This window comes from Arachis hypogaea, chromosome 11, assembly GCF_003086295.3.
Source record: "Arachis hypogaea cultivar Tifrunner chromosome 11, arahy.Tifrunner.gnm2.J5K5, whole genome shotgun sequence".
NCBI classification, from domain to species: domain Eukaryota; kingdom Viridiplantae; phylum Streptophyta; class Magnoliopsida; order Fabales; family Fabaceae; genus Arachis; species Arachis hypogaea.
Window position 1 is genome coordinate 122533165 of NC_092046.1, and position 25124 is coordinate 122558288.

A 25124-nucleotide genomic window follows, 5' to 3' on the forward strand; every position below is an offset into this window, starting at 1 on the left:
ATCAAACTTGAACTTATGATTAACAAACTGGTAGTATTTCCAAGATCCATGCCTATCCAACAAAGAAGAAAGAAGCTAAGTGAGGAGCGAGCACAAGTTGTCGAGGAACAAGTGTAAACCCTGTTAGAAGCCAGGTTCATCAGAGAGGTCAAGTACCCGATATGGTTGGCTAATGTCATTTTAGTCAAAAAATAAAATGGTAAATGGAGAATATGCATAGATTATACGGACTTCAATAAAACATACCCCAAGGATCTTACCCCCTCCTGAGTATGGATGCTCTAGTGGATTCAGCATTTGGATATAAATATCTGACCTTCATAGATGCTTACTCGAGATACAATTGAATCCCGATGTACGGCCCTGATAAGAAGAAGACATCCTTCATCACCCCCAAGTCAAAATATTGTTATGTGGTTATGCCTTTAGGATTGACGAATGCATGAGCCACTTATTAGCATTTGATGAGTATGATTTTTCAACCTCTCTTAGGGAACCTTATGGAAGTATATGTAAATGATATGCTGGTAAAGACAAAGCAAGCTTCCTTGTTAACATTCGATCTCAAGAAAGTATTCTCCACCATAAGAAAGCACAAGATGAGATTAAATCCTATTAAGTGTGCATTTGCAGTGGAAGCAAAAAAAATTCTCGGGTTCATGCTAACATAGAGAGGAATAGAATCAAACCAAGAAAAATATGTGGGATCCTCAACATGAAGAGTCTGATGTCAATCACTGAAGTTCAACAACTCAATGGGCGACTCATGACATTGTCAAGATTCCTTGTATGATTGATACTAAAAGAAATACCCCTATTCTCGATGTTAAAAAAAGACATCGACTTCGTATGGATGGAGGATTGTGAGAAGGCTTTCCAGCAATTCAAGGAATACTTGGCGCGACCTCCGATCCTCTTGAAGCCTAAGGAAGGGAAAGAGCTAATCCTTTACTCAGCTATTACAAAGAAAGCAATAGCATCAGCTTTGATAAGAAAAGATGAAGAAAGGCAACCTCCAGTGTACTTCACGAGCAAAGTACTTCAGGGGTTCGAATTAAACTATCAGAAGATAAAAAAAAATTGCATATGCTCTCATACTTTCTTCTAGACCGCTCCAACCTTACTTCCAAGTCTACATTGTCTGAGTCTGCACCATCCATCTAATGAAGAGCATATTGTAGAAAACCAACCTCACATGAAGAATATTACAATGGGCTACAAAGCTATCCGAGTTTGATCTAAGGTACAAAGCTTGGACTGCATTAAATCCCAATGCTTAACCGACTTCCTAGCAGAATATGCAGGTGAATACAAGTTAGAAGACTCAAGCTGGCATATATATGTCGACGGATCTTATTATTGGTAGTGGAGCAGAAGTCATCCTAAAAAACTTGGGAGGCACAAGGTTAGAATTATCACTCAAATTCGACTTTCAAGCTTCCAATAATTAGGTAAAATATGAAGTCGTGTTGGTTGGATTCCAACTTGCAATAGAAGTAAGAGCTAAAAAGGGGGTAATCCACAGTGACTCCCAAGTCGTTACCTTGCAAATTAATGGGAGCTATCAAGCCAAGGATTCTTCCATGAAGAAGTATCTTGAGATAACCATCAAACTAATATCTGAATTTCAGGAGGTGAAAGTCTGACACATATCTTGGGATGACAACAATAGAGCAGACGCCCTATCAAAGTTGCCAAGCACCAAACCTGGGGCAGCTACAGAAGCCTGAGACAGGAGATGCTTCAAGAACCATCAATCTCGAAAATAGAGGTCAACTCGGAAGTACTCGTAGTCGTGGGGCACGACCTGGGATGGATGACATCATACATCGATTTTCTTAATTTTGATATAGTTCCAAGTGATCCGAAAGAACTAGGAGGCTCATCAGAAAAGTGCTACACTCTACATGCCCAGCTCACTTCGTGTCCAACATACATGCTACATTCGAAATTAAGCCTGCCAAGATTGGCCCAATAACCCTAAAATTGCTACAAAAAACCTAGCTTAGATATGAGTCTCTGAAACTTTTATCCGATCTGATTTGGGGAGCAAATTAAGTGCTCCCCCTACTTTGGTTACCACATCTAAGTGGTAACCACCCTGAACATGGGGATGATATCCCACATTATAAAGGAAATAACCACTCATGATCTCTAAGAGTCATTTCCAAGAAATGACTAAGTCTAATACTTTTATTCTATAAATACTCTATCAAACAAGCATTTTTTTATAATCTAATCTCATTGAAACATACTAAAAACTCTTGTTAATTTAGGCATCGGAGTTTTATGCAAATATTTTCACCATCGTCTAGGTCAGGATGAAACACGCGAATAAGAAAAAGGAACATGAAGAAAAAGGAGGAGAAACATAAACAAGAAAGAGAAGGAGGAGGAAGAGGAGGACGAACGCAGAATATAAATATTGAAAAAAAAACGACATAATTTTAGGTACACATTATGTAAATGAGTTTTGTTAGGTTAAAATTAATTTGTATGAATTTATTTACCAAAAAAATTTATATGTATAACGAAACTGTAATTTTTAATTATATACTATAATATATCAAAAATAAAAATAAATAGAGTTAAATTAGGTCTAAATTCACACTCAATGTTATTCGCAACTTAATCTGTTCAGCTTTTAACCTGGAGCACTATAAATTAGATTGCCAACCCTATAAATAAGATTGGATTGAATTGGATTGAATACCCCAGATAAGGTTAGTATTGCCTCTTATGTCATAAACAAAAGAAGGAAACATATATCCATACATTTATATGTTCTTTCTTAGTGGAGAAGCATTGTGTGCACCCTAAATTGGATCGAAAATCCTTTGGCTTTATATTTTTTGTTTGCATTGTACACTGCATTTCTTTGGCTTTATCTGAATCCCCGGGGGTTTGTAAAATACATTTTTTGATGATCGGTTTGTAAAATACTTTAAAATGATGTAAATATATTTTTAAAATTTAAAAAGTATCCCCGTTTAATATTTTAATATATTTTATATTTTAATATATTTTAAAAATTAACTTATTTTTAAATAAAAATAAAAAATATTATTTAAATATTAAAATTAATATATAATTATATATAAATATATATAATTTAATTTATTTTTAATATATATTTTTTTATTTTTTTAATATATATTTTATATCAATAATTAATTTTAATATTATAATATGGTTGAATAAAAAAAATCCTGGAAAAACATACCTACAAGAGAAAAAGGAACTGCAGTAGTGCAGTGTACATTAGTAGTAAGTAGTACCTGATATAACAAGGTTACGTTCACGCGGAGACACTGAAACACTTTGCATTCAACAGAAAACAACAATGTCCAACCCAGCTAGCTTCTGGACACAGGCTAACGCTCTTCTCCGCAAGAACTTAACTTACCAGGTTACCTACCTTCCAATTCCAACCATCTCATCTTCTTCTTTTCTTGCTTCGTTAATTCTTCCTCACTTTCTTACAGAAACGCGATGTCAAGACCAACGTGAGGCTGGTGCTGTTCCCGGTGATCCTCGTCGTACTGCTCTACGCGCTCCAAACGGCGGTCGACATCGTGCAGAGAGCGTCGCTTCAAGACGAGGAGAAGACGAAGGCCGCCGCCTGCAAAGGCTGCGTCTGCGTTCACGACATCGGGCCCCATGCCAAGTGCCCGGATTCAGAGAAGGTGTGTGGGCCCCGATTCTTGGGCCAAGAGGATGCCAAGAAGTGTCCCGTACCCTACCCACCGGAGTGGCCTCCCCTTTTGCAACTTGACGTCGGCGACGGATTCTTCAGCAATGATGCCGCCCGCAATGTCACCATGCTCTTCACTGGCACTGACCAATTTTTTGGAGAAAGTAAGTTTTTTTTATGGTCAATTCTTTGGTGGCTTCTATTTTGGTGTGGAAATTCTAAAATTTATATTTTAAAGTAAATATTAAATATTTAAAAATTATTTATTTTTATATTTTTTAAATTACATATCAATTTTTAATTTTTTTAATAAATTAGACACTAAATTTTAGTCACTGAAATAATTAATATTTTTTATATGTTCTAAAAATTTATTTTATTGTTAAAACTTTTATATTAACCATCTTTTTGGATAGTTTTGAGTCCATGGAGAGTTAAAATCAAAGGGTGAGGTGCACGAAATCAGTTCATTGGGTTTGAATTTCACCGACTTATGAAAAAATTTTACAGTTACAAGTTAGTTATTTAGAAGAGATACACAAATAATTTTGTCTAAAATTTCTTTTTCTTGACTGAAAAAAAATGACACTTCATATGTTCTTATAATTTTGTTGAAAAATATTAGTTTTTAGTTTCTTTAAATGCTTTTAAGAGGAATCTTTAAGAGAAATCATTTTTCTTTTTGGTTCAATCAGATAGAAAATTTAATTTATGGAATCACTTTTATTTTTTTTCATAGTATATAATTATATATTTTGCACATGCAATCTGATGTAAATTCAAGTTTAAGTTTAAGTCGCTGGTTTTGTATTTATCATGAATTCAGTTATCACAAAAGTTAAGCTTTTAGATGAAGCACGACTGCACGAGTGTATGATGAATAATTCTAAAAGAATGCCATGCAGAAAAGAATAGACGTCACCTGAAATGGAGTGATATGTTGTGGAAACTACATTTTGAGAAAAATGTAGTTGATTAACCTTTTTTATTTTGTTTATTTTCTCTTTCAAATTTATTTGTGCAGGTTTATTTGGAACTATGTTCCCAACTGAGTTGAGTATAAATGAGTCTGATATCATGGCTAGTTTGGCATCAGTTGTTCTGGTGAGTCAATATTATTTACTGCTTCTTCCGTTTGTCTTCTGTTTCAAAACCTGTTGTTGGTGTAACCATCAGAAACTGTGCAGGGAACTGAATTTGGGTTGGATTCAACCCTTTTTGTGGACCCTGCGTTAAGTATTAACTCTTATATCCTTTATCGTCTACAACAAGATCAGTGTAAGGTGAACTCTAGTTTCTCCTTTAACTTCAACGAGGGAGACTCCAAAATGATCCGAGGTATTGAACTACAGAACATGACGTGTTTCTTGTGATAATGACATTTTTGTAGACATGATAATGACATTATTTGAGCATGTTGCATTGAAAACTTTGATGAACACTCTCTTTTCTGACTCTGTTAGATATGCATGGCTTGAATCAGATGCCTTGAGCTTTTATCACTAATTAAAAGTTTAATTTCTTTAGATGTTAAGGTGAATTGTACTCAGGCTTTTACCTTATGGCGCAAGACTTTTTCTGATATATGGGATGAGCTACAAGTTGAAGATTGTGATGATGATACAACAGGTTACACGTTATACAAGAATCCTATTAGTGGAGGTACTTAGTATACCATTATGTTTAAATTTATTTAATCTGTGGAAAACCATACTAATTTAATGTTGTTTTTGCAGCTTTTGACTTTCTAAATTCGAATAAGAATATTTTTAATGTTAGCTTTTTAATTTACAAACATGACAATAGAGATAAGATCAACTTGAGCCGCACTCCTCGTTCTGTAAATATGGTATGTGTCTAAATCTTGTTATTGCTTGTCTCTCATTGTTTTCTTTGGACATCATATCCCGTTTTCTAATAATAATGTATATGACATAATGTAGCAGAAAAATCTTTCCAACATTTTGTTTTATCTAGCAAAGTAAACACTAGAGTTCAAACACGTACTTCATTTATTGGTACTCTAGTAGATTTGAACAACAGAAACTTGCTTTAGTCATTACCATTTGAAAACTAACTGCATCAGTAAATTTTACAAAGTTGGTATAGAAATAGCAATTCCTCTATACATATATTATTAGCAATTTTGTGTTGGTAACATATTTCAATAGGGACTGACTTCTAGTATATCTATGCATGCATGCAGATATCAAATGCCTTCTTGAAGTTTTTGCTGGGAAATGGTACCAAGATGTTATTTGACTTTATAGAGGAAATGCCAAAACCTGCATCCTCAGACACAACAATGATTGATATAACTTCTCTCCTGGGTGGTTTGTTCTATACATGGGTCATCCTTCAACTGTTTCCTGTAAGAGCAGAAATATCTGAACAAATTGATCAACTATGAATATAATCAATTTGTTTGTATCTATGAAACAGTAGTTAACAGAAATGAGTGAGTTGTGTTGCCATTATGTTGAAAAAATGTTTTTCTTTTAACTAGTTTTGATTTTTTGAAATATGCCTCACATTCCTACTTATCCCTATGTTGTGTTTTTTCTGCCTTCTTCTTTTTAATGTTTCTTGCACACTGAACAATATATAATGTGAACACAATAGAATTTATTTTGTTGTATATTTAGCTGTTCAACAGGAATAAACTTTTTTTTCTCTAAAATTTTTTATGCAGGTTATTCTGATATCGTTGGTGTATGAGAAGCAGCACAAAATAAGAATGATGATGAAAATGCATGGTCTTGGAGATGGACCATACTGGTTGATTTCCTATGCTTATTTTCTTGCCATTTCCATGGCCTACATGCTGTGCTTTGTGTTAATGGGTTCATTCTTTGGTATGAATACAACCATTTGAACTGTATAGCATTGTTGGTGTTTTCCAATTCTCTTTAATACTGACGATATTTAATTTTCCTTTTCAGGATTCCATTTCTTCAGAGAGAATAACTATGGAATCCAGTTTGTGTTTTATTTTATCTATGTAAACTTACAAATTGCCTCCGCATTTCTGGTGGCTGCCCTGTTTTCGAATGTTAAGCCTGCTACAGGTTTGATCAAATTCGTTTCTGAAATTGTAAAGTCTATAATTACTTATACATGCTTTCAAAATTTAATTTCTTTTATTCATATCTGATTAATGGCCTGTGTTTTTCATAATTGCAGTTACAGCATATATAGTTGTCTTTGGAACTGGACTGGCAGCTGCCTTTCTTTTCCCAGATTTGATGAAGAATGATCTGTTTCCAAGTAAGTTAAATGACTGAAAATCAGGGTATTGTAGTAAAGAATCTTTCTTTGAGTGGCAAATTAGGATGCTGTGGCTAATTTATCTTTGACGTTGATAAACATGGTTGATTAATAACAACAATAACAATTTTCATTAGAGTTTATGGCTTACCTTTCTTTTCTCATGAATAAATCTAATGGTGGAAAATGTTGTTCAATGGTTAGACTTAGATACCCTGCTTTGGATCTAATCCTGTGGGAACAAGGAAATTTTGGTTTCCCAAGATAGATATTCTTCTCCACTTTTGTCATGTTGTTAGCTCATTAACAATGTGATCTTCCTACGAATTGTAATTTGTAAATATGGATGAAAAGTATGAGCTATAGGCTTATAGTTTGTAATAAGTATGAAATTATTCGGTGGCTCTTTGACCTCAGCAATTCATTCTCACTTTGTTTCACAAAAAAGCCGATCTTCTACCATGATTACTCACTTGAGATTGATGAATCACCTATGGGAACCACTGGGAGTGTTGATTAATGAGAGCACCCTTTTAATGAGCATAAGTGAGATAATTGGATATAAAGATAGAATTGCAGAGAAGAATATGCATATAGAAGAGAGAAATCAGAGGGGGAATGTCATCTCACATTTTGCAAAATTCCTATTGCAGTTCATAGTATTCCTATTTATGCTCTTCTTTCCTATAACTAACAACTCTACAAATTGAGTTTTTGGGCCTATTATACATGTTGCAAAGTTAAAGTTGCATGGTTAAATTGAATGAAAGTGTACCACTAACAAGTGAAGAAGTTATTTCATTCTCATATTAACCTACTATCCTGTGGCATTTCTCCAGAAAAATGGATCATTGTTATGGAGTTGTATCCTGGGTTTGCTTTATTTCGCGGGCTAAATGAGTTTGCAGAATATGTCAGTGTTGGAAATAGTTCAGGGACCCTTGGCATGAGGTGGCAGGATCTGAATGATAGCACAAATGGCATGAAACAGATCTTAATCATCATGTCAATTGAGTGGATAGTTTTCCTTTTTGTTGCTTACTACCTTGATCAAGTTTCCTCATCAGCAAGTGGGAGAAGTCCATTTTTTTTCTTGAAAGGATTTCAGAAGAAGACACCTTTGTCTTCCCAAAAGGACAATATGCCAATACAGGGGTCAAGAGCCTTGGCTCAGATGGATAAACCTGATGTAATCCAAGAGGTGAATTCTTACTTGCTTCCATTAAATTTCATGTTGATCTACTCTCTCTTTCTTTAACAAAATTCTGAAAACAGAATACGCTGAAGATAAAACAGAAATAAAAACGGAAACCAAATATACTCTAAGGAGTTGTGTTACATGCATACTGCATTTTCATGCTTTCTTTTTTTTTTTCCCCTCTCTTCAGAGAGAGAAAGTGGAGGAACTGCTACTTGAACCGGCCAGCAATCACAGGATAGTTTGCAACAAGCTGAGAAAAGTCTATCAGGGGAGGGACGGAAACCCGGATAAAGTAGCAGTGAGAGGCTTGTTCCTTGCTGTTCCTCAAGGGGAATGCTTTGGCATGCTTGGTCCCAATGGTGCTGGAAAGACTTCTTTTATTAGTATGGTTAGTTATTTGTACTTCAATTGCATTTCTTTCCACTACTCACAAAAAATTAATATAAATATTTCTACTATGATTCCATGTTGCATTGTTTCTTTCTTTTTGGCAATTCAGAAATCTAATCAACTTATATATGTATATGTTTATAGATGATTGGTCTGACAAAGCCAACCTCTGGTACTGCATTTGTTCAAGGCATGGACATAAGAACTGATATGAATGGACTATACACAAACATGGGTGTATGCCCCCAACATAAGTAATAGAATTCCCTCCAACTTTATTTATTTATTTACTATCTAACTCTTTTTTTTCTTTTTTCTTTTTTTTAATACACAAATTTTCTTGATATTTTAGCTTGCTGTGGGAAAGGTTGACAGGGAGAGAGCACCTACTTTTCTATGGCAGACTTAAAAATCTCAAAGGTTCAGCCTTAACACAGGTAAGTTGACTTACAGAAAATATTAAGACTTTAGACACTATTATCTTCTTCTCTCTTTTTTTATCCAATTAAAGATCTCCACTATTAAAGAGATATATATTAATAAAAAATGATGAAAGTAAAGAGTCCAACATTACAAATGAAAATACTTTGCAGCATTAAGATTAAAAAAAGTGAATACTGTATATGACATAATACACTTTTGGTTCAACAAAAAATTAATGTGTTGTGCATGTTTGTGAACTAATATTTATGGCTTGGTTTTTGGTTGAGTTTGGAGCTAGAGAAGGAAAAAATTGTCCAGTATAGATGCAATTTGAACAATACTAGCATTAGCATTTATTCGGAATGCATGAGTATTGAGTACTATTTTTGCTGCAGGCAGTAGAAGAATCTTTGAAGAGTTTAAACCTTTTCAATGGAGGAGTTGCTGATAAACAAGTTGGAAAATACAGTGGAGGGATGAAGAGGAGGCTTAGCGTTGCAATTTCTTTGATTGGGAATCCCAATGTATATTCTTTTAATCAAAGTTTAATCCTACAGAATCATTTACGTGTCTTAGCTTTTCTGACGCTTTAAATTTTTAGGAAAAATACTTTATAACATTTATGATCAGGGTCTATCAGACTAAAAAATTTATAACGTAATTCTTGTTGTTCCATTCTACTAAATAAAGATAAAATTTAATAGTTCCTGACAGTTATATTAGAATATCAAGTTTATGTTTGATCACAATGTAATTTCCTTTTTCTTTATAAGGTTGTTTATATGGATGAGCCAAGCACCGGATTAGACCCTGCATCAAGAAAACGCTTATGGGATGTTATTAAGACTGCCAAAAAGGATCGTGCAATTATTCTCACTAGTGTGTCTCGCTCTCTCTGATTTCCATCATCTATGTTTTTTCCTTCTTGTATATTTTATTGATATATACCAATCTTGCTTTATATTATTGTTTCAGCTCATTCCATGGAAGAGGCAGAGGCCTTGTGTGATCGATTAGGAATCTTTGTTGATGGTAGCTTGCAATGCATAGGAAATTCAAAGGAGGTAAAACTAAAATTGCTCCAATAACTTCTGAATGATTCTTCACACTTGCTTGCATTATTCTTGTTTCAATCACTATAAAAAATTATTGGAATAGCAACCAACTAGAATGGCTTTCGTGGTGGTTGCTAAATCGGTCGCCAAATTAGAAATTAGCAACCTATTTAGTGACCAATCTTGTTTTGGTAATAACAAAACCCGATCAGTCGCTATTCCAGATATTTCTTGTACTGGATTTGAGTTCTTTTATGATGGTAGCTGCATCTGTTGGTTTATCATTTTATATAGTTGAAAGCAAGATATGGAGGAACTTATGTGTTGACAATGACAACACCTTGGGAGCATGAAAAGGAAGTGGAGAACATGGTACGGCTGCTATGTCCTAATGCTAACAAGATATACCATATTTCTGGGACTCAGAAGTTTGAGCTGCCTAAAGGGGAGGTTAGAATAGCTGATGTATTTGGAGCTGTTGATTTTGCAAAGAGAAACTTCACTGTTTCTGCATGGGGTTTAGCTGACACCACAATGGAAGATGTCTTCATTAAGGTTGCTCGTGGCGACCCCCATTCTCAAAACCTGTCATAATATATAATTGTCATACATGTTTATGGCATATCAGTATATGGATGTTAAAACTTTAATCTTGTTAGTTCCGGTGGGATTTAAATTAGAAAACTTTGACATATATATAAACTTTACGCTAAAATACACTTTTGGTAATTGCTACGATTCTTTATAAACAGTGTCTAATTTTTTAAAATGATAACTAGTTAATATTTAATAAATTTTAAATATTTAATTTTTTATTTTAAAAATAATTTAGACAATTTAAATACCAAAATAGAAAACATCATAAAATTTACCTATATTTTTTACTCTAATGGTCTCGAAAAAGTTTTAAAAATATTCTAATATTTAATTTGTTTTTATTTTAATGTTTAAGTTTGAGTTTTATTCTAATAGTTAATTTTTTGAACATTAATATTTCATCAACACTTTTGTTAGTTTTAAATCCCATAATCGATTTATCCATAATTTCATTCACATAAACATCTCTCAACAATAATTAATCACTAAAGAACATAAAACTGCTCTCATGGAATTATCGAAATTTGGAGAAACTCCTGACAATCCACAATCTTAAAAAGATTTATAAATTCTACTCTCCTGAGATTATTTTTATTTGTAAAACAAAAAATCAATTTTTCTAAATTGAAGAAAAATTAAGATCTTGTAGTTTCAAGGAATGATCTATTGTGGATCCGAATGGATTATCTGGGGGTTTGGTAATAACATGGAGGGATGGTTACATTGTTCAGATTTTACAGCATGGTAGATTTTTCATTGCGGCATCAGTTTTAATAGCTGGTTCTAATGTTCCCTGTGGTGTTCTAGGTATTTATCTCAGTTCAAATAATCAATATAGAATGGCTCAGGTTGTTGAATTAACTTCAGTCACCCAACAGTTCCACGGTAAGGTGGTGTTAATGGGTGATTTTATTGCCGTTTCTAATCAATTGAAAAAAGCAGGTGGGGGTGTTAAATCTCCTTCCTCTATTGAAACTTTTAACAGTTTTATTGATGATAATTCCTTGATTGATATTGGTATGGTTGGAAGACCATTCACTTGGTCGAATAGGCAGGATGGTGATGAGTTGATACAGAAGAGACTGGACCGATTTCTGGTAGGAGTTGATTGGCAACAACTTTATCCTAATGCATCGGTTCTTAGACTGTCAGAATCAAGGTCGGGTCATTCCCCTCTTCTCTTAGACTCTAATCCAAGAATTGAAAGATCTAAACGACGATTCAAATTCTAAGAAAGATGGTGTTCAAATGATAAAATAAGACAAGTTTTTAAAGAGGTTTGGCACGAACAGATTGATAGTTCAGCCATGTATATCCTAACTCAAACAATAAAGCGTTGTCGGCATAAGATTGTCAGATGGTAGCAAGAAAACAGATCTAATTCAAAGGTGGAGATTGATTCACTACAGTTTAAATTAGAGAAACTTCGTTTAGTAGGAACTCATGGAGGTGACATCATTTCAGAACTAGAGGGCAAACTTGAGAAAGCATTGCAAAATGAGGAATCTTATTAGAAAGATAAGTCTAGAATCAAATAGCTCAAATTTGGTGATCAGAATACAGCTTTCTTTCATCAGAAATTTAGAAATCAAACCCGAAGGAATAAAATTTGGCAACTAACTGACAGTAATGGTGAAGTGGCTACTTCAAATGCTGGTATTGCTTCTATGGCTGAATCTTATTTCAAGGACATCTTCTCCTCCACTTGTCATGAGAACCCTGAACCTTTGTTTACTAATTTTGAACCTAAGGTTACAATGCACATAAACCGTAGGCTTCAAAGACCAGTGACTATGAAAAAAGTAAAACGTGAAATATTTAGCATTCATCTTTAAAGTGCTCCAGGAGATAATGGCATGATAGCAAAGTTCTTTCAAATCTTCTAGAACATCCTTAGTGGTGATGTATTTCGAGCAATTAAGAGCTTCTTTTTAGGAGGCAGAATTTTGAAGGGTTTTAACCACACTCAGATCTATCTTGTTCCCAAGATTTCTGATGCTAAAGATATACCTCAGGTAAGACTAATAAGCCCATCCTCAGTCTTTACAAGATTATCTCTAAAGTACTTGTGCATAGACTTCAGGGTATGATGAATAAACTAATTAGCCCTTACGCATAATGCTTTTATTAAAGGCAGATTAATCTCTGATAATATCCTAATTGCTAATGAGTGTATACATTACTTGAAGAACAAAATAAGAGGACTCAAAAATAAAATTGCGCTAAAATTATATATGAGTAAGGCATATGATAGGGTGGAATGACACTTTCTTTGGTTTATATTGGAGAAGTTTGGTTTTGACTCTCGATGGATTATGTGGATTCGAGAATTAGTGGTAGTTGTTTCTTATTCTGTCATTGTGGAAAGGACAACCCTATGATTTCTTCAAACCAAATAGAGATATTCGACAAGGAGATCCTCTATCTCATTACCTTTTTTTTCTATGCAGAAGGTCTCTCCTTCTTGCTACACAAGGCAGAATAGAACAGACTAATTCAGGGTTTTCAAATACATAGGTGATGCCCAAGGTCAACCACCTCCTCTTTGCTGATGATTCCATTTTGTTCTGTAAGGCTAATCCTGAGGCATGTTCAAACATCCTGCATTTATTGAATTCTTATGAAAGCATCAGTGGTCAGAAGGTGAATCTTAATAAATCTGTTGTATTCTTTAGCCACAACACTCCCTCCACTATTCGTACACTACTGGCTAACTCTATGAATATTAATCATATTGGGACGCAGGATAGATACCATGGTTTGCCTTCTATAGTCTCTAAATTGAAAAAAAGCTTCTTTTAGTATGATCAAAGAAAAGGCTCGGAAAAGCATCCAAGGGTGGAAGCGCAATCTTCTATCGTCGGGTGGTAGACAAGTATTGTTTAAGGCAGTGGGGGAAGCTATTCCTATTTATACATTGTCTTGCTTCAAGTTGCCTGATAGTTTAATTTCAGAAATTCATTCTCTACTTTCTCAGTTCTAGTGGGGACAAAAAGGTTTTGAAAGGCGAATGACTTAGATTAGTTGAGACACTATGACTCGCCCACGATAAGGAGGCCTTGGATTTAAAGATCTCATAATTCAGAATCTAGTGCTTTTAGGCAAACAGTTTCGGCGACTTGTAACATAGCCTACTTTTCTATTATCCAAAATCCTAAGAGGTAAATACTTTAGCAATGATAATGCTATAACTGCAGAAATTGGAGTCTTACCTTCCTGGGAATAGATGAGCATACTAGAAGGCCGAAAGATTGTTGAAAAAGGTCTTAACTGGGCTGTGGATACTGGAGAGAATATTCAAACCTTTGAGGATCCTTGACTGCCTCCTCCGTAACCTTTAATGATTTCTGACATGCCAAACAGACATGCTATTTCTGAGTTAGTTCTAAGAGTTAAAGACTTAATTATTGAAAACAGGAATTGGAATCAGAATCTTATTCAATAATTATTTTTTCAAGACCTTGCAAACATGATTTTGTCAGTTAAAATTCAGCAGAGTAGAGAAAAATTGCAATGAGATTTGAGCAAATCCAAGCAATATGATACAGCTTCAAGTTATAGAATTGGCTATTTATTCCACAACTTTGTCCTAATTATATGCAGCAGAAAAAGCCGTGGATTGATCTATGAAAGTTGAACTTGCCTCACAAAATTAAGTTATTTATCTACAAAACTCTCCATGGGCGGCTTTTGGTGCTTGCTCAGATTCATCGCCGCATCCCATCTATATCGCCAATATGCCCCTGCTGTCATAAAGCAACATAAACAATCACTCATTGTTTGGTCAATTGCTCAAGAATTAAAGAAGTTTGGTCTTAGAGTTATCTTTGTGACTGTCTTCCCCCTTAGAGCCCTAACAATTTTTAGACATGGTGGACTACATCAACAAAGATGCTTAACCCGTTGAAGAATGCTGACCTAATCCTTAATCGCTTGCCATCATTTGCTGGAAATGTTGGAAAGCTCGCAACTAGTTAATTTTTGAAGGTTCTATTTCAATGCCGTCTGTTATTCTAGCAAGCTCTATCAAGTTGCTCCGTGAAATCCAAAGAACTCCCCATTTAGATCGTCATCTCTATGAGGCAAACTCTTACTTTATTCAATTTGTCTTATTATTCTTTCTTTTTTAAGATTTTTCTTTGTTTTTCGACCATGCACCATTGGATGAATATCTTCAGTGTATTATTTTAAAAAATTTCCACATTTTATTATGTTATCTTGCTTTTGTACATCTTTATAATTCACTTTTCAATAATAATAAAATATAACCAACTACCTTTAGAAAAAAAAATTAACCACTAAGGCACTGATTGGTTTGTGAAAATATCTTTTATTTTCGTTTTCTGTTTTTATTTTCTAAAAATAAAAATCATTTTTAACTTTTTGCATTTTAAAAAATGCGATTGGTTTGTGAAAAAATTTATTTCTAAGTATCAAAAATAATAAAAATATGTTTGGTTAGTTTATTTTTAAAATGTATTTTCAATAATTTAAAATCACAAAATTATATCTTTATTAAATGTACAATTTTATTTTTTTAATTTTTATATAGTATCAATATAAAATAAATTACTATCTTATTATACTATTTTAGAAAAATTTAATATCTCTTATATATATATATATATATATATATATATATATATATATATATTGATTTTATTTCTTATGGCACTATATAATAATAAAAAACCATCAATTGAAACAAAAAATGAAACTAAAATTAGTTTTACACCAAACGAATTAATTAATATTTCAAAATTTATTGATGTAAATAATTTTTTAACAAATAATTTATTAATAAAATAATGAATAAATAAATATTAAAGTTAAAAAAATTTTAAACAAAATGCCAACTTTCCTGTCAATATTTTTATGTTTTTATTTATTCTTTTAATTTTTATTATCGATACTTTTATAATTAGTTGTCGATTTAAAAAATAATTTTCATAACAAAATATTTTTTTAAACGAAAAAACGAATGTCAAAAATAAAGAAATTTAATAAATACATGTTAATTCAGAGAGTACGTACACAATACTAAATAAAATAAAAAACTTAATAAATATATATTTTAATTCTAATTAAAATTTTATTTTTTCTTTAATTACCTTGTCTATATACTCAAAGATACAAAAATTAAGCCTAAAATAAAAAATCAAAAGGATCAAATAAAATAAAAAAAAAAAAAACTTTATCTTTTCATGAAATGTATTTATAAATTAGAGGTAAAGAATGGATATCCTAACAACAAAACATATAGAGAAAGGAGAAGATAGAAAAAAATGAACAAATACACTGATAAATATAGCGTGAAAAAAAATTATAAAATTGAGTAGGAGAGATTTAAATCTTTTGTTCCAAAACCAAAAACATCGTATTTTAATTTAAAAATGTTTTCAAAAGTTAAAACTAAAAAGACTGAAAATATGAAAATGGTGTGTTTTTAACTTTGTTCTTATTTTTTAACATATTTTCGTTGAAAATATTTTTACAATGTTTAATCAATCATATTTTTATGTCTTATTTTCATTTTCATCGAAAATAAAAATGAAGACGCTTAAAAAAATTAACCATGTTATTAATTAACTCTAATTTCTTGATAAGCATCTTAACATAGAATTAAGTTTTAAAGTGGTTCATAAAATTAGTGTTGTATATTAAAATCGCTTTTGAGATTTTAATGGTGCCAATTACATCATTGAAATTGGCAAAAGTATATCATGTTAGTTTCTAATTTATTTTTTTGTTAATAGAGTGCAGATGTAGCTCGATAAAGTGAATCATTAATGATGCATCACTTTGTAGTTTGACCACGTGTAATGATATGGTAATGGGTCCAACAATGACACTTGGTATGCTGACGTACATGAATGTGTCAGCTACGTATCACAATACTATTTGTGTCAGCTACGTATCACAATACTATTTGGTCACGTATCAGTTTGTGTCATGTGTCGCAACATTATTTGTTCACATATAATTCATTATGTGGTCATTGTAGATGTCTCAAATTGGTCCTTAACTTTTCATTAAATGACTCATTTTATTCTCTAAAATTAAGTGTTGTCCACTAAATTAGTTACTTCAATAGTTTTTTCTTCTTTTTTATATAAATTTAAAATTCTTATTATCTTTGAATGCACTAATCTTAATTATATTTTTTTACATATTTTTTAAATATAAATATTTTTGATAAATATTTTTAAAATTTCAATTTTAATCGTATAATTTTTTTCATAATAATTTAACCCTGATAATTATGTGACGTGAGATAACTTTTAACTTCTCATACAATAAAGGAACAAATCACACTCATTTCATATAAAATCATCTCTCTCTAAAAATATCCCAAAAAATTCAATTATTTCTCAATTCAATTCTCACATAAATAAATTTTAACTCTTAGTTGACTTAGATATTGGAGTCTCTTACAAGTACCTCCTACTGCTATTTTAGAACTGACGTAAAGACACTTCAAGCATTTTTATTGTCATTTTTGACCTCTTTCATCTAGTCTATTTACACCTAATCAATTTTAAGGTATATCACATCTCATAACAATGATTATGTTATTTCATAAAAGAACTATATGATTAATTTAAAAAACATGTATTTTATAAAAACAAAAAATAAAAAAATGTGTATTTTGATTCTTAACTTCTTGTTAAAAATACGCGTATTTTTTTATGAAAAAAATGTGTTTAATCAATTATATATATATTTTTAAAATAACATACTATTATATTACAAAATTTGTCAATGTTAAATTATTATAAAAAAATTGTATAATTAAAACTAAAATCTTAAAAATAATTTATAAAAACATTTATATTTAAATGACATATAAAAAAATAGAATTGAAATTAGTATATCCAAAGATATTGAAAATTGAATTAAAAAAATTTGGTGAATAACTAATTTGGTGCACGACATTTAATTTCAAAAACTAAAATGAGTTATTTAATGCAAAGTTAGGGTCCAATTTGGTGCATCTATAATGATGACCCAGTGAATAACATGTAGACGAATAATATTGTGACATTTGGCACATCTATCCACATCAACACGCCACATGTCATGGATCGATCCGTCATCGTATCATTACACGTTCCTAAATCGTGAAGTGAATGATCCATATCATCAAACTATATTAGCATGCTATTAACAAAAAATGGATCAAAGACTAACAAAATGTACTTTTGTCAATTTAAAAAATATAATTGATGTAATTAAAATCTCAAAAATAATTTTGATACGACATCAATCTCAAATACTATTTTCAAACTTAACTCTCTAACCTATAATAATATAATTGTGATAAATTTTAGTCACAAATTTTCACTTTAAATATTGAATCATTCTTGATAAATTGCATTCAACTTTAGACTTTTTTTACTATTAATTTATTTAGTAGATATCACTTATTTATGTTGACAACTTATAACATTATCTTTGAATACCTTAACTACCCTAAACTTGTTAATAAAATAATAAACTTACCCGTTTTACTCTTAGCCCTCATCCCACTACCACCAATTAGGGGTGGCAAGCGGGGAAGCCCGCCCCACCCCGTCCCGCCCGTCACACTAGAAGGCGAGCTGGCCCGTCCCACCCCGTCCCGCCTAGTGAGATGGTCCCAGAATTCCAGTCCTCTCCGCCTAATGGCGGGTTGGCGGGTTAGCGGGCTAAACCCGCCAAATATCGTCTTTTTTTTTTTTTTTTACTTTTAACTATTAAATAATATACATAAAGGTATAAAAAAATCTCTTCTGCTTTTTACTTTTAACTATTATAATTTATATATTCACAAACGTTAAAGTCTTTGTAATTATAAATATCTAATAAACATAATTATAAACTAAGTTTTCATCCAAAATATAATTATAAATATTGTTCTCAAAGCAAAATAAACATAATCCAAAACATAATTATAAATATTGTCTCTAAAACAAAATAAACATAATCTAAAACACTCAATTTTCATCTTCATTCTCTTGTAAGTTGGGTTGGGAAAAGTTGGATTTTAGCAAAAATATTATAAAAATACCCCTTGCAATTTAAGCGATGCGGATTAAGCGAATTTTTGCTATTTGACGATCCCAATTTTCTAGTCCAACCCGCCTTTTTTGACGGATTACGCGGACCGACCCGACAGATTTAGCCCCGTTTGCCACCCCTACCACCAACCGACCACATTGCACACCTTTTACTGCGCCGCCACATCACCACCCTCATTCTCACTACTGCCATTCCATCCCATCCCTCATCTCACCAATGCACCACAACAACTCACCATTGAATCTGCCTCCCGAACATACTACTCTGTATCATAATTGTCACCAACATCAATAACATTAACAACTACCACACCACTCTACGGCAGTGGCGGAAACAAAATCTTGGGGGCAAAAAATTTAATATAAAAATTTAAGGTCAAACTCATCTGATGTAATTCTTTAAATTTTTGAAGGTTGTATCTCATTTTTTTTGTGATTTATTAAAATAGAAGAACTATTTATAGATGTTAATGTTGTAGAAGTTATATATTTTCTTTCTTAAATATTAGTCTTCTTCTTAAAAAATGTATCAATTCTTTGATTTTTCATTATTATTTTGTATAAAAATTTGAATATATATTCTGTAAAATATATAAAAAAAATTAGAAGAATAAATATTAAAATTTATAATATTTATTAATTTTTTTTATCAATTTATACAAATACAATAATATCAATATTTATTGAATATTTTAATATTTTTTATCATATAAAAAATTAAATTAAATAAATAATAATATATAAAATAATATTAAATTAAATAAATAAAAAATACCTAATTTTAAAATAAAAAGAAAAATGTGTTTTTATAATAAGAAACAAAATAGTAAGTATGATGATTTTTGTTAGATAATTTTCTTTTATTGATGTATTGTAAAGCCAATAAAAATTTACTCTAAAAATTATTATACAATAAAAATATGAAATAAATTTTGAACTTAAATACCTTAAATTATAGTAAAACATTTAAATCAACTGAATTATTTTTTATTTTTTATTAGATATATTATTAATTTTTTTATTAGAAAATTTGGGAGACCATGACCCATTACCTTAGTTAACCTCCACCACTGCTCTAGGGCAACTCCTCATTGTTATCGCTGTGTTTTGAAAGTTTATTTATCTATTTAAATCTTCTGAAATTATTTTTATTAACGGTATGAATTTTTAAATATTATTTTAATAGTTTACAAATGAATGATTTCTGACACCAAAAATCAAAAGATCGGAGGTAGAATTTGCAAAATCCCCTCTCTCTCTCTCTTAATAACGCAAATTACAGTCAATCATGCACCTACTTAATTTCCTAAAAATATCTGAATATTTGAAATTTAAATTATAATAATTAAATTACATAGTATTTATAATTTTAAAATATTTTCAGTTTATCCAAACAAGTATTATCGTGCATATTCTGTTATTTGTGGGTAAATACCGATAGAATTTATCTAAAATTTTGATCCAATCCAACACTAAAAGTATTAGATCGAATTTAATGTTCACAATTTTTTAATTTAGATCCAATAAAATTTGCAAATTAGATCAGATCACAAATATATTCACAAAATATATAAATATTTTAAAAAAATTATTTTTATTAAAAAATATTAATAAAATATTTTTTTATTTTTTTAAACAGATTTATTTTTAAAATGTTATTAAATATACTTTTTTAAATAATAAAAATAAAATAATACAATATACATAATTTATTAATTGAAATAAAACATAAAAAATATTTATTTATTTATTAATTTATTTTTACAGATCCGTCGATATACGTATCGGATATTCGAATACCTACATAAAATCTGTAATCTGATCTTATTAATGTGGAGATCAAATCCGATTCAATCGGATAACTTTGAGAATGAGATTGATATCTGCAATTTTCAAATCGATTCAATTCATAAACATCCTTATAATTATTTAAGTTAGACAAATTTAAGAGTTATCAGAATTTATTTATTTTGTCCATCACTTAATTATTAATTCAATTTTTTTAATCTAAATTTTTTAATCTAAAAATCTAACAATATATTTTATTTTATACTTTTAAATATTAATAACTAAATAATAAATAAAATAATAAATTTTAATAGTTTCGTCCTAACATTCCTCTTTAAGTTATAAGAGGAAATAAATATTCTTCAAATTACATGTGTGTTTTTCGTAATAATGAACTTTAGTGTAATGTTATTAGGGATGGCAAAATTTCCCGAGACGCGGGGATCCCTGCGGGGACTGCTCCGAATGGGGATCCGATTGTGGGGAATTTTTTCCGCAGGGATGGGGATGGGGACAAAATTCCCCCGAAGCAAGTGTGGGGACCCGAGCGGGGATCCCCGTCCCGTCCCTGCTATTCCCCGAAATTTATGAATTCCTTAAATTATCCTTAATAGTTTATTTCTCATATATGTTTTTTAGTCATTTCTCACACACATATATAGAAACCCAAAACTCTTAATCTTTATTTGCATAACCCTTCTTCAATTCAGAGATCCCTAAGACTGTCCATACTCCATCTAACCTCTCTGCAGCCACCCCTCGTCACCCTTCTCACCGAATCGTCACACCTCACCGTGCCATCACCCTTATCGCGTCGTAATTTCTATTTGCGGCGTTCTTTTTTATAACTCTGCCGTCGTGTCCATTCTCCTCTCTGTTGTCATGTCTCTTACCTCGTCCACTGCTTTGTCCTTTGACTCGTCGTTGCGTCCCCCTATTGCGTTATTTCGAGAGAAGTCATCATCGTATTATTTAGGCTTTTTGTATAAAATCTTGCAATTTTTGTATAAGATAGATACTTGCAGCTCTATTCATATGGAAATTAATAATTAGTTAGAATTATTATGTAGATGGGGAATGGGGTCCCCGCGGGAAATGGGGCCCCGTGGAGAATGGGGATGGAGAGCAATATTCTCCCACGGCGGGGAATGGGGCGGGAATGGGGAGCAAATCTGAGGGCGGGGATGGGGAGCAGGGAGGCATCCCCCGCCCCCGCCCTGCCCCATTGACATCCCTAAATGTTATTATATTTATAACTTATAACACGTGTTTAGTAGAGCAAGAGATCAGTGATTTTGGTTGCTTAGTAAGATAAGTGATGTATTTTAAATTTTTAATAACAAAAAAAAATTGAATTTAAAAGAGAGAAAAATTTTAAAAATTAAAAAAAAAATAAGAACCTTTAAAAATTCGGTTATAATCGTAAAATATTTCAAATAGGAAAACATTTCAACAGTATCTTAAAATCTTGAAATGTTGTTAAGATTGTTTTAATATTGAAATTAGTTACACATCACAGATTTTTTCTATATAAATTTATAAGGTTTGACTTCAAGAATTAAAATCTCATTATTATTAATTATTCTGGATATTTTCTTTCAGAGATGGCTAAGGTATCAATGTTGTTTTCCTTTCTTCTGGGTTTGGTGCTCCTTTCCCAAGCACATGGAAGTGGCGAGAAGATTGGGTTTTATGAACTTAGAAGAGGAGATTTTGAGATGAGAGTCACGAATTATGGTGCTACCGTTCTATCTGTTGTGCTTCCTGATAGAAATGGTTTCTTCCCCTATCTAATTTTTCTTAATTGTCAATTTTCAATTTTCATTATTTTTATTTAATATATTTAATAATAATTCTCGGTCACACTATAACTTAATAATTTTCTGCGCAGGAAATTTGGCTGATGTTGTTCTTGGTTACGATTCTATTAAGTCTTATGCGGTATTATACTATTCTGACGTTGTTCTTGGTTACGATTTATTATTGGCGAGCTAATTCATAAGCGGAAAAAAGTTAAAAAATTAAGTAATTAAAATAAAACGTGTTCTTTATGTGCCGTTGGTTCTCTATCACTTCCGATTCAATATTATTTTATTCTATATATCCAAGTTTCGTTGATTAATTGAATATTTAATTTTTTTAACTGATCTAATTTTATGGTGCTGCATTTTGAATGCTTTCTCAAAATCTAAAATGTGTTATAAAGTGATTACTACTCATTGTTACACACATAATCTGTGAAAGAGTAAGGTTAGATAATCAATTTTTTTAAAAATTATTTTACTTATGTTAAATTTAAATTTTAAATCATAAATTGTTAATCTTAAATTTTAATTATAAAAATTAAAATTAATTTCTTATATTTTCTCTCTTTCCGAAATTCATAGAGGCAGTGAAATTTTGTTGTAGAATGATACAACTTACTTTGGAGGGCTCATCGGACGAGTGGCAAATAGAATCGGAAATGCTGAATTCACTTTGGATGGCAAAACCTACAAATTGCCAGCTAATGATCATGGCAACACACTCCACGGTAATCATATATGTGCATATTTTTATTTTCATATTATTTTTAATAATTATTATATATAGCTATCAAAGGAATTGCTCACTTATAATATCAATTGTACAATTTGAATTCATATGTGTTGTAATCTTCTTAGGCGGTTTCAAAGGGTTCAATAATGTTATTTGGACTGTAACATCCTACAAGAGAGACAGTCACATAACATTCCACTACAACAGTTATGACAATGAGCAAGGTATGTAACTCATCCTTGAAATTTAGGTAGAGTTCATGATTTAGAGTGTAATACTTTATTCAATGGTTAATCAATCTTTTATACATGTTTTTATTTAATCAAATTACTTAGTATGTTTAAAAAAACAATTAATAAAAAATAATAGTGTTAAAAGCAAGCATAATTTATTCTTTTTGATAAGCATTTAGCCATCAAAATATTTTTATAAACTTATATTAATAAAAAAGTCTAAATTTACTAATAGATTGAGTGTCGGTTAAAATTGTTGACCAATTTAAATAAAAATTGCTGGACCTAAATGTTTTTCAATAAAAAATTGTGAAAAATAATATGATTACGTATTCGTGGAAAGATAGTAGTAAGTATTGGCATCTATTATATATTACATAAAAACTCGAAATTGTTATTGTAGGATTTCCTGGAAAACTTGAGGTGGATGTGACTTACATGTTGATGGATACAAACAAATTGGTTGTGAAAATGATTGCAAAAGCAATAGACAAAGACACACCGGTGAACTTAGCACAGCATACATACTGGAATATGAGAGGCCACAACACAGGCGACGTTCTTTCGCACAGAGTTCAAATCTTTGCATCCAAAATCACTCCGGTCAACGAAAAACTCATCCCTACCGGAAACCTTCAATCCGTGAAGGGCACTCCATACGACTTCCGTCGGCCAAAGGAAGTCGGAAAACAGATCGACGATCTGCCCGGTCTCTACGATATCAACTTCGCCGTAGACAGGAAAAGCAAGAAACACTTGAACAAAGTTGCCGTAGTGAGGGATCCAGTGTCCGGGAGGCAAATGGAGTTGTGGTCAAACCAGGTTGGAGTGCAGTTCTACACAAGTGGAATGTTGAATAACACCATTGGAGGCAAGGATGGTGCTGTTTACAAAAAGCATGCTGGTATTGCTTTGGAGACACAGGGGTTTCCTGATTCTGTTAATCATCCGAATTTTCCTTCTCAAATTGTTCGTCCTGGACAGATTTATCAACACTACATGGTTTATAGGTTCACTGCTTATTAATTAAATGGAGAAAGTATGTTAGTATAAATGATATATAAAACTATAAATTACGAATTAGTTTGGTTCTTTTGGGTTTAATTATATGCAAATTAGGATAAGGAGACTTTTTGTGCTTAGGTTCATGTTCATCATCACAGACTATATTCTTTTGTGATGCCTTTCACTAAAAGAAAACTGTGAAATAACGAAAAAAATTTACCAATAAATTTATTATCGTCAAATTTTATATCGGATAAATTCTTTATTGATAATTATTTATTGGGCAGATTTACTCTTCTGATGGTAGTTTGTGGTAAAATTAGCGGCAAATTTTACTATAAGGTGACAAAATTTTCCTAATAGTTATATAATTTCCAACTTTGGCACCATGTGTTATGATTCTACGCCACGTTGCTGCCGGATTTTTCCGCCGTCGAATTATTAAAATAAATACTACGGACGATAGCTTTATCTTTTTAGACTCAATATTCAATAATTAATAATTAATAGTCAAATCCTAATTAATAAAAGTCAAATAATAATTTATCTGAAAATAATGATCTATATATAATGTAAAATATCAAGTATATAGAATGAAAACTTGAAAGAAATAAAATGTTATCAAATAAATCAAAATAAAGTCTTAATGACTACGAGTCCTGATAGTCATCGTCGTCATCATTCTCCTGGTCTTCTAAAGCAGCGGTTTAGGTGGTGTCGGTGCCTGTCCTGACTCCTGCGCAAAAGAAGAGGAGCCGCCTCTAGTAGCGCCACTGTCACTGGCGCGTACCTGCTCATAGTACACCGCCATCTGTCTTCGCATCCGTTGAATCTGCTCCAGCTCCCACTAGAGCTCCTCCTTTAGGGACTTTG

The 25124-nt window shown here is 31.6% G+C and overlaps 2 protein-coding genes across 2 annotated transcripts; both read left to right on the top strand.

Moving 5' to 3' along the window:
• Window positions 1–3241: 3241 nt before the first annotated feature.
• Window positions 3242–10759, top strand: LOC112722475 (ABC transporter A family member 7). The gene is made up of 18 exons (XM_025773516.3): window positions 3242–3409; window positions 3486–3858; window positions 4719–4798; window positions 4882–5032; window positions 5222–5356; window positions 5431–5543; window positions 5901–6065; window positions 6387–6549; window positions 6637–6762; window positions 6878–6961; window positions 7801–8162; window positions 8350–8550; window positions 8697–8806; window positions 8905–8989; window positions 9371–9499; window positions 9749–9854; window positions 9951–10039; window positions 10325–10759. Exons 1-18 carry the CDS (start codon window positions 3344–3346, stop codon window positions 10622–10624), a joined length of 2838 nt encoding a protein of 945 aa, XP_025629301.1. The 5' UTR covers window positions 3242–3343; the 3' UTR covers window positions 10625–10759.
• Window positions 10760–22059: 11300 nt separating this feature from the next.
• LOC112724028 (uncharacterized) lies at window positions 22060–24329 on the top strand. The gene is made up of 5 exons (XM_025775334.3): window positions 22060–22251; window positions 22367–22416; window positions 22885–23008; window positions 23139–23237; window positions 23650–24329. Exons 1-5 carry the CDS (start codon window positions 22080–22082, stop codon window positions 24270–24272), a joined length of 1068 nt encoding a protein of 355 aa, XP_025631119.1. The 5' UTR covers window positions 22060–22079; the 3' UTR covers window positions 24273–24329.
• The last annotated feature ends 795 nt before the right edge of the window (window positions 24330–25124 follow it).

What these genes read in the sequence shown, in the direction of transcription:
- LOC112724028 (XM_025775334.3), top strand. Translation starts at nt 22,080, where the DNA reads ATGGCTAAGGTATCAATGTTGTTTTCCTTTCTTCTGGGTTTGGTGCTC. An exon ending in ATTCTATTAAGTCTTATGCG is followed by an intron (nt 22,417 to 22,884) that starts GTATTATACTAT and finishes ATTTTGTTGTAG; the next exon opens with AATGATACAACTTACTTTGG. An exon ending in TCATGGCAACACACTCCACG is followed by an intron (nt 23,009 to 23,138) that starts GTAATCATATAT and finishes TAATCTTCTTAG; the next exon opens with GCGGTTTCAAAGGGTTCAAT.
- LOC112722475 (XM_025773516.3), top strand. Translation starts at nt 3,344, where the DNA reads ATGTCCAACCCAGCTAGCTTCTGGACACAGGCTAACGCTCTTCTCCGC. An exon ending in GTTTGGCATCAGTTGTTCTG is followed by an intron (nt 4,799 to 4,881) that starts GTGAGTCAATAT and finishes GAAACTGTGCAG; the next exon opens with GGAACTGAATTTGGGTTGGA. An exon ending in GCATAGGAAATTCAAAGGAG is followed by an intron (nt 10,040 to 10,324) that starts GTAAAACTAAAA and finishes CATTTTATATAG; the next exon opens with TTGAAAGCAAGATATGGAGG.